Here is a 10,228-nt window from a genome sequence, read left to right on the forward strand (position 1 = left end):
TGTGCCCCGATCATATTAAAGTGCAGATTCTGATGTGGAGGTCTGGGGCCGAGCCCGGGAGTCTGCATTTCTACAAGCCCCTGCCGCTGGGCCTCGGGGCACGTTTTAAGGGATGAGGAAGGAGGAACCGCAGGCAATTAAATAAGGGTTTACAGAAAGCGTGACACGCCATGGCAGAGGGGCCACATGCTATGGGAGCCTGCTGCAGAGTGACCGGGACCCCGTTCTCGGGTAGGGAAGCTCTCCTGGGAGAAAGGAAATGTCAGAGGAATCCTCACGGCCGAGTGGGAGTCAAGGAGAGGCGCAGAGGGGGCGCGATCCATGCAGGGGAGACTATGTGCAAAGACCCCAGGCAGAGAGACAAGGGCCAGGACGTGTCCATGGGCTCGGGCTCAGCCCACGGGGCTGCGGAGCCGGGCAAAGCCAGAAGCTGAGGCTCTCAGGCCACGTCGAGGGGTGTGAGAAGCCACCAGCGTGTATGAGTGAGGGCTCCACTGAACAGACTTGCATGCCAGATAGATCGCTGTGCAGCTGGAAAGGGACAAACGTGGCCAGAAGACAACCACTGTCATAACCATCCCGGTAAGGGATGAAGGTGACTGCCACTGGGAGACCAGGGAGGGGACAGTGGCACGTGTCCCTGCTCTCTAAATTCAGCCACGTTGCGTAGAGACGTTCTTTGTCCCCTCGGGCCTCTCTCATCTTCTTCTGGGCATCCTCATCCCCACCCCTCTGCCTCAGGTGGAATTCCCAGGACAGGGGGTCAGTGGGCTGTTTTTGCCTCTGACACTTTGACCATGCTATGCTGTGCATCCCAGCAGGCAAATCTGCTCCAAGAAGCAGGAGGCAGCCATGAAGATTTCTTCCAGCTCCTGAGGAATTTTGAGCAGTGGCTGCAGGTGGAAAATTCGAAGCTGGTTAGAATCATCGCAATGAAAACTGCCACAGCCGATGGCTTGAGGACCAGAGAAACGAAGCTGCAGGTTTGTTCCCAAAGAAAGGCCCCTTTCCAGAGGGTTGGGACCGTAGGTGTGTTTGCCCCCAGGGAGATCTTCAAAAGAAGCAGAGCAAACATAGCTCGTGAGTTGTTCTTGCTTGTATATAAAATAATGGCTTTTAAACTTTTTTGGTTCAAATATTTTAGAAGAACTTTAGAAAACTTATTCATGCATTCAGCCTACTTCTATTTTCCCCAACTGGGAAAAATCTCACCACTAATCACAGCTCTTGTATCGGTTAGCTCTCACTGTGTAACGAGCCATCCCAACAATTTGCGGTGTCAAACAGCAACCATTTATGCAACGCGTGATTCTGAAGGTTGGCAATTTTGGCTGAGCTCAGCCAGGCAATCTGTCTACCACGAATCTTTCTCCTTCACCCCCATGTCTGATTAGTCACCAAGCCCTCCTGGATTCCACCTCCAGGATGTTTTGTTTCTGTCCCCTCTCACGGCCACTGTCATAATGTAGGCACTTACCACTTTTGACTTTGATTATGGAGGCTTCGGAGTCTCAGCTAAAGGGGAAATGGTTTATCAGAGTTTCCACCTCTGCAGGGCCCAGACTTCGCCCTTTGTCTCCCTAGCCCTGTGAGGCTGCCAAAAGCATGGTCTGTTTCACAACTGTTTTTTCCAGACTGGCCAGTGTCCTACAGGTACAGCAGGCCTGGACGCTGGGCTCACTTCGCTGGGTTTCGTCCTTGCCCTGGTTTTAGCCTGATGCACCTCACTCTTTTGTTAACTCTTTGATGCCTTTTAAATCTTTTTACTACTTTGTCCTCAGTGAGAGGTTCGGCACAATTGCCCAGTTGACCGTGACCGGGAAGTCCTCCCCGCCCACCTCCTACCCCATCCTGGGTCACTCATTTCCTGCCACCGCTGCCCGACTCCAGCCATATCAGAGATGACTTGCAGTTCCCCGAGTGAACCCTCCTTGCCTTGATCTCACATTTAAGGGGTTCTGAGAAGCTAAGCAGCTTACCCCTTAACACACAGCAGAGGCAGGCTGTGGGCAGAGCCGGGATCCAGAGCCAGCCTTTAACCCCCACATCACACTACTTCTCAGGAGTCCTGAGGATAAAAGATGCCATCCTGGGGGAACACGATATGATATTTTGATTTAAAAAAAAAATCTGCCAGGTCCCAACATCACTCTGCCAGGCTTACACATACCCATAGGAGCATGTTCAATGATGGCAGCTTTTATAACGATGATAATTCTTACTCCAAGCCCTCTGGAGGGCTTGGATCTAGAATGCCGGAGTTGGAAGTCACTGTGGAGGTCAGCAGTGTAGCAGCCCCTGCCATGCAGGAGTCCCTTCCGTGACATTCCAGAGAGCCATCGCCTGGCCTTGGCTTGAATTTGTGGCTGGGGTTCTCTCTTTATAGGCACTGCCGGCTCCCCGCTCCCCTCGAGCAGGAATTTGGTCGGCTCCTCCTCACCAGCCAGGTGGGGCCATTTGAGAGGTGCACATGACGCTGCCTTTTTCCCACAGGACCTGGAGGCTCGGGTACCAGAAGGTCAGCATCTCTTCGAGAACCTTCTTCGTCTCGGGCCAGCAAGGGACACCTCAGATGAGCTGGAGGATCTGCGTTACCGGTGGATGCTGTACAAGTCCAAACTCAAGGATGCCAGCTGCCTGCTGGTAGGTGCTAAGGATGTCCAGGTCCCAGGCCTGGGGGATGGGATGATGGGAAACACAGGTGGGTCCACCTCAGCACCAGGCTGAGGTGGCTGCTCAAAGACAGGGAAACTCCTGGGTCCTAGGTACTTGACTTGCAAGATGTCATCCAGCCATCACGCCACCCTGCGAGGCTGGAGCTCTAGTCACGACAGCGGTGACCATCGTAGTAAGCACTGGAGGAGCGCTTGGCTACCTGTTCAGTCCTCACAGCAGCCTTCTGCCAGAGTCGCTGTATCTGCAGTCCCCAGAGGGCGAGCTGCGACTCCGAGAAGCCGAACTCGTCCAAGGTCCCAGAGCGAGTCAGCAGCAGAGCCAGCACTAAAACACACCCCACTGTTGGAGGCATAATAGAGGGACCTGGCCCACCTCCTCCACTAACTCACTTTGCGACTTTGAGCAAGCGTCCTCTGTGCCCCCTCGTGAAAAACAATAACGATAGCTAAACTAATAATAATAGCCTTTATTAATGCTATGCCATCATAACAACCCTATAAAGGGAACACTGATAGTATTCCCTGAGAACCCACGAGGATGCTGAGGCACGGAGCTTTGTCCGGGAAGAGGGGTGGTTGCCTCCAAGGGCCCTTGTTTGCCCTCAGACCCCAGACACCCGGGCTCTGGCGCTCCGGCTTGGCTGGCCCCGCAATGGCCGTGTCGGCCACTAGATGTCAGCCCGGCCCCAGCCAGGTGGCCGTTCCCTGCTGTCTCGGCCCAGGTCTTCCCAGACTGAGTCCCACCTGGGCCCGAGGCGGGTTAAAAAGCTCATTAAATTGAATCACCTGCTGGTTCAGCCTGTCCAGATGACCAGAAGTTTTAAAGAAACTCTCCCCTGACAAAATGAATATTCCATTACAGGCTCTGTTGGGATTTAAGTTTCACTCACTTAACTTTTTTCCCTCCCCTTTCCCTCTCCTTCCCTAAAATAACAGACACAGAATTCTCCAGAGGAGCCGGCTGAATTCCAAAAGGTATGGTGTCTGCCATCTGCTGCACACAGCTAGAGGGCAGGGCGTCTGGAGGGTTGGTGGCCTGCGACTCTGGGGCGGGACGCCTAGGCTTTCTAGAAGGTTCTGAGAGGTCTGTGGAATCGGGTCTGGGCTGCACTGGGCTGGGCCCCGGGTCCTCGCTGTCGGGAAGCCTGAGGGGTTGTGCGCAGAGTGTTTTTTTCAGCTGCGACAGGCACGTGACAGAGGGGGGAGACCCTAGAAATTTTTATCTGAAACTATGACAAGATGAAGAGTTAACAAAGATGCCCTTGATGATTATGCTGTGACAACGAGTGTAAACCAGGGCCATCCCAGGAGACCCGGACCACGTGGCCACCCACGTGGTAGAGGGTGGGTGTGTGGGGCTCACGGGACGGAAGAGCAAAGGGCGCTGTGCCTTTCATGTTCTACCAGGCAGGTGTTTCCACTTTGGCCCTCTGGGACTTGCCCAGAGCCACTCTGGTGGGGCTCGCAGGCCAAAACAGTAACAGCAGCGGTCATAATAATTATGAGAAATAAGTATTATTACGCTAGACGCTACACACTGACCATCCACTGTGTGCCTGGAACTGTGCGAAATCGTGGTTAGGGGGTTTGTTTCCTTTAACCGTCTCGTTGACACCCCAGGGCGTTATCACCTCCTTTTGTAACCGGGGAAACCTAGATGTGGCACGCTGGAGTGGCTTGTTCAGTGAGGCTCCGGCTTGGTCTCTGGCCCCTGACGCCACATTGGAGCCCACATCTTAACCTTTCACACATGGCTCGGGGAAAGCACCCCTGGGCCTGGCGGGTCTCCCTGCTTCTGGGAAAGCCCCGTGTAAGTTCACGTCCCCAGTGCCACCTTTTCCAAGGGAATACACTTGTTTTGCCCATAACTGACAGGAGCCTCCAGCATGCTCTGCTCCAAAGCGCCCTGGGTCTCACCCCCACCCCCCAATTTAGAATAACAAAGAGCTTCCTCATGAAATAGGGAGAAGCATCAAGGAGGGCAGGGTGGCCACACAGTTCAGCCCCGTGGCTCCTGGTGGGACGTGGGGGACCCAGGGCTAGGCATCTGGGCTGCCTCTAGCTCCCACACTTTACGCCCTGCACTGGTTGGGAGCCCCCATCTGTGCATCTCCCAGGCCAGAGTCCACAGGGAGCCATGTCTGGGTCCCCCTGGTGCCTAGCACATAGTAAGTGCTCACAGAATATTTCTCAGGAGGGAGACACTGGGCTGGCTGACACTAGCCATCCCGTGCACACTCAGGTTCCCAGCAACTTATCATCGGGTTAACGTGGAGAGTTCACAGCCCGGTGTTTACTGGCTGTCTCCCCATTCGTTCGTTCATTCATTCATTCCACAAATATTTACCGAGCCCTGACTTTGTGCCAAGCACTGTTGCAGGCATTTGGGATATACATCGGTGGACGCAAGAGCAAAGCCCTGCCCTGGTAGACCCTGCCTCTCGGCTGAGGGGAGAGAGGGATGGGGGAGAGGGCCACTTGTCTAGCTGGCCTCGCTGAGCGCGGTGGCGAGGCTCTGGGTCAGGGAGCTCCGAAGGCAGCAGAGGCTTGGGGTTTCACAGCTGCAGGCTTTATCTTATCTATGGCTGGCAGTTGGGTAATTTCATGGGATATGCAAAGCAGGCAGGCTCTAAATGGCTAAACTATCTGCTTCTTCAGGCTCTATTTAAAACAATTGGATGTGTGAACATTTGAGATGGGTGCTGGCTGGCTTTTGAGCTAATGGGTCTCAGCTCACTGTGAAGAAGCAACTCAGAGGCCAATAAACAGAGGCCAAACTAGACCCATTGATATGATAGTTCGTTTAAGCACAGATTGCTGTGTGCCACCCCCAGAGTCTTCGGTTCATTAGGTCTGGGACAGCCCAAGAATCTGCATGTCTAGCAGGTTCCCAGGTGACGCTTATGCTGCTGGCCTTTGAGAACCACTGCTTTATGCTCTGTATTCATATTTGGGATCCACCATTAGTGTGTGTGGTCGTTGATGAGTCACTTAGCCACGGTTTTCCAGTGAGTGAAATGAAGGTCCACCAAGCTAACAGTGGATGAGTTCTTGTAACACCCAGCACATAGTAGGTTCTTAATCGCCATGTAAATGTGGAGCCTGGAGACTTCTGTGGACACAGCCCCTGCTTCTCTTTCTGAAAAAAAAAGGGGAGAGTAGTGACACTTCTGTGGGGGACAGTCCCCCCTTCGGTTGGTTCTGGCGTTGTCTTTGCTGGTTGGGGTGTGTGCATGCGTGTTATAGGGGTGTGTGTGCATACGTGCACACGCACATGCAGGCCTGACAGGTAGAAAATAGGTACTGTCTTCAGAGGTTGTAATCTTGCCAACTTACAAACATTTCATGTATTATTTTTATTCCAAAGGAAAGGAGAAAAAATTTTTCCCAAAGCTAATTATTTATGAGCAGTCGGTTCTGCATGCTTTTTTTCTCTCTGTGCACTAAGTCACTGAAGGCTCCAACTATGTCAAGAGCTTCAGCCTGCTTATTTATATAAACAGAGTAATTAAGATTTATTAAATTTGCAGCTGCCTACACACTCACCAGCTCAGTGCCACGAGATGTTTGCCTGCAGCGTTCAGACGCATGAAATATAATTGCTTTTCAAGTTGCAATTGGGCCGTGAGTCAACTAAATTCCTGCACTGGCCCAGGGAGGTGGTGCCGTCCTACCTGACACAGACCGTTAGCTGAGGAACAGATTGGCCAGTGTTTCCGTTTGCCCTGGTGAACGAGGGCAGGGCCCGTGTGCCAGCGTGCAGGAGTGGAGAGCAAACACGTCTCGTGTTTGTAGTGTCCCCTGGCCTCTGGGACGTATGTTCCGATGCTCGGCAGCCTACAGGTGGCATTTTATTTACTTGACCGTATTTCATAGGTTTTAAGACTCACGTTTATAACATTTTCACGTCTCTGGAATTGGGGCATCTCATTGCAGTGAGGTTCTTCCGGTGAGGATGTGAATTGGCTGCTCCCCCAGGACGCCACCCACCTGAGATTTCTTTGCATGAAACTCTCTGCTCGCGAGTGGTGTTTTGTTTTGTTTCCTTTTAGGCCATGCTGACTGGGACGGCCAACCTCTGGGGGCTCCAGCACGTGGTTTAAATTCTCAGGGAAACGTTTTGTTTCTTGCCCTCCACCCAGTGCCAAGATGAGACCTAGGATCTCCTTGCTTCCCCCTTCTGTTGCGTGGGATTTGTCCTTGACTCCATGACACTGCAGGTGCAGCCCCTCGGCGCCCCAGCGTGATGTGGGGTCAGATGCTCCATCTTGGTTGCTGGGTTTTTTTTTTTTCCCTTTCTTTCTTAGTGGTATGTAAGATAACGGTGCACCTTACAACCAGCGTCTTAGATCGGATGCAGTGCTGTAATACCAAATCTCGAAGCATCCGTGAGTTTTCCACGTTCAGTAATTACTTTCTCTCCCACTATGGTTTTTTGAAATGATCCCTACTGTGTGCTGGGCACCGTGCTGAAACACCCACGTGCCTGGTCTTCGTCGCTCACAACCGCCTTCTTTTTCTTAGTGGAAGGAGAGCGGCCCCTTGGCAATAGGCCAGATCGGGGCGGGCACAGGGATACAAAGGGGGCGTCGCTTGCCTTTCTCCCCCTGTGACTTATTATTCACTGTCAAACTCTGGGGACAAGGTCAAATCTGGCTCTTCCTTGGGCAAAGTCCTGGCCGTCTCTGTGCTGTCTTCTGACTTTCAAAAGGAGAGAGCCTGTGTCCTCATTGGGAGACCCACGACGTCAGTATGCCCCCAGCACTGGTGATGCCGAGTCTGACCACATGGCCAGGGAGGGTGGCGGCTGCTGGATTTCTCCCCTGCAGAGCTATCATTTCTCTTGTAACCACCGGGCGCTCCGTGCAGCACTGATAGAGACGCTGACAACGCAGCGTCTCTTTCTTAAGTGGTCGTGACCTCAGAGTCTCTAGGGCCTCCTTCCCTCTCGCGAATCACTTTCCCCCGGGCGGTTCCTTCCACCACTATGGCTCTGTCCTCTGACTCTAGGCCTGTCACTGTCGCTGGTCCATCTTCGGTCCGAGTCTCTTATTCTAGCTTCCGTCCCTCGGTCCGGCGGCCTGCTAGACGTGTGCTGGGGAGTCCCACTGACCCCTCAGACGCGGCAGGTCTAACGCTGACCTCACTGTATTCCCGCCCCTAACCGAACGCCGCCCGGTCCCCATGTCCGTGAAAAGTATCATGACCCCCCGGTTTCCCAAACAGGATGCTTCAAGGTCATCCTGGACTCTCATGGACCTTGACCTAGTCCCAGGCTCAGAGCCTGTTCATGGATGGACCTCAGATGAGGAAAGATGAGGCAGGGGCGAGTTGGGGAGTACACCTCGTGCCCCAGACATCTGCTCCTGGATGAGGGACTCTTCTCGTTTGAGTAATGGCGAAGTCATCCCTCCCTTCGATCGTTTCAACCGGGGGCATTTCCCACCAATTAACGAATCAGCCTCCAAGAGGCCAGCTCAGGCGGTCCCATCTCCTGCGCCTCTCCAGACCAACCTTGCATTCTGGAAAAATACACTTCTATGTCCTGACCATCATGTGCAAAGCCACCCCACTGAGGAGGTAGGAGGAACCTGGCCCCGGCCCAGCCACTGCCATGTTGTCCCTGGGCGGGAACTATCCGGAGCCTCTGAGCTCTCATGGGAAGTGCACCTTGGGCTGGAACGCAGAGTTTCAGCACCAAGACCTTAGCGAGACGCTAGTAGGCAGGGCCTGGCTGGGGGACCTGGATGCCTGACGCCTCCGTGGGGCAGACGGGGAAAGGCAGTGGGCCCGGACATTCTGGACATTGTTGTCTGGAGACAATCCCAGGGGGAGGAAGCCAGTCAGCACGCAGCAGGGCGGTCTGTCAGAGGGACCTCCGGGGACTGGGTTTAATGGCGGCACTGGGGCCGGCCCACCTTGAATTGCCACAGAAAAGCCAGCACCTGTCCGTCACCTCGAGCTTTTGGTGCTGGCCTGGAAGCATCGCTGTGGTGGGGATTGAGACCCAGCCAGCTCCGGGAGAGCCCCTCAGACTCCCAGTGGTGACAGAGCACGGCGTCCCCCTCGGGGCCTGGGGCGGCGTGCGACCGGCTCCAGTAGTTTCAGGCTGACTGACGGCGGGGGCCCAGGGCGACTCTGTTGTGTAGTAGTTTCTTCTGAGAAACACCACATGGGGTGTGGACAGAGCCTGGCCGTGGAGGGAGACTGGTGAGTTGAGCTGTCTGTTGACCTTGGGCTGGTTCCTTTGCCACAGGCTCGGTTTCTTTCTCTGTGGAACGGGCGTGGGGAGGCCCACCCCACAGAGCTGTGCAGCAGCCCGGGAAGCTGAGTGAGGGGATGCGCCGAGCTCAGGGCTGGGGGAGGAAGGGGACGTGTCCGGTGCGTTCAGGAACGAGCGCGCCCACGTGCTCTGGGAACCAGCCGGGCAGGGAGAACAGTTCACGGACAGTGGTCAGTCTGCGTGGTCACGCCACGGGCGCCAGGGCGAGAGCAGACGGCCTGATGCGCAGGACGACGGGACGGAGCCTTTTCTTCCCGATTTCAGTCAGTCAGCAAATATTTATCGAGCACCGCTGGGGCTACAGCGATGAGCAACGCTAACGCAGACCCCGCCTCCGAGGTGTCAAGGGGAATGCAAACTGGAATTGGAAGTCCCAAGGAAAAGTCGGGGCGCCATGAGAAGGTGCGATGGGGCTTGTGCTGGTCGGGGGGGTAACCGGAGGAAGCAGCTCGCAGCTGAGATTAGAGTGATCAGTGGGAGCCAAGCAGGTGCATTGGAGGAAGGGGAAACGAGAGTCCCAGACAGCAGAGAGAGCACGCGCAAAGGCCCTGTGGCAGGAGGAGTGAGGGCCTCGAGGAGCCAAGAGATGGCATTTAAGGCGGGCGGTGCTTTTCTCTCTGACGGGGCTGGAGAGGTCGGTGGTGCCTGATCGCCAGCATCCAGTGGACGGGGAAGCTTGTGGGGCTAACAGGAGCCGCCCGTCTTTCCCAGCGTCCGTCAGTCAGCGGAGGAAAGAAATGAGCATTTATTTAGTGCCGACTATAACTTTGGTAGGTAGGCATCATTCTCCCTTTGGCCCAACAGATAAAGGAACCGAGGCTCTGCGAGGTTAAATGGCCTCTCCTAGGTCACATCCCCTTTCATCAATGGCAGAAGCTTAGGGCACACGTACTGTGATAAACTCATCTTCCTGAACTCCTCGAAGCTCCAGATTCTCAGGTTCATGTGAGATCTCGAAGGACTCCCGAGTATGTAATTACTCTACCAAACATCTCCACTATTATGTGCTCCGAACCCCCTGCTTCCCTACCCTAAGGATGGGGGAGCTTATCACTTCCAGAGGAAGCCTCTTCTCTCTTTGCATAGTTCTAACCGGGTAGAACACAGGTAGTACTTTCTGTGGGGAAACTGAGGCACGTAGAAGTTCCCAGATCTGGGAAGAGCCGAGATTGTCAATTTCTTTGCTGGCTTCTTAAAAGGTAGTTCCTGACTATTCGTGAGCGTGTGTTTGTGTTGTCATTTGAGAATCATATTGAAATGTGCCTTTTTT

At 54.2% G+C, this 10,228-nt stretch overlaps 1 protein-coding gene across 1 annotated transcript in view; it reads left to right on the forward strand.

Moving 5' to 3' along the window:
* Nucleotides 1-10,228, forward strand: part of SYNE3 (spectrin repeat containing nuclear envelope family member 3) — a 58,833-nt gene that overhangs the window by 44,335 nt on the left and 4,270 nt on the right. Inside the window, exons 14-16 of the mRNA XM_023525947.1 lie at nt 755-983; nt 2,494-2,643; nt 3,612-3,650. Coding sequence (XP_023381715.1) covers nt 755-983; nt 2,494-2,643; nt 3,612-3,650 — 418 coding nt within the window. The remainder of the gene's footprint in view (nt 1-754; nt 984-2,493; nt 2,644-3,611; nt 3,651-10,228) is intronic.

Source organism: Pteropus vampyrus, unplaced genomic scaffold (assembly GCF_000151845.1).
Source record: "Pteropus vampyrus isolate Shadow unplaced genomic scaffold, Pvam_2.0 Scaffold652, whole genome shotgun sequence".
NCBI classification, from domain to species: Eukaryota; Metazoa; Chordata; class Mammalia; order Chiroptera; family Pteropodidae; genus Pteropus; species Pteropus vampyrus.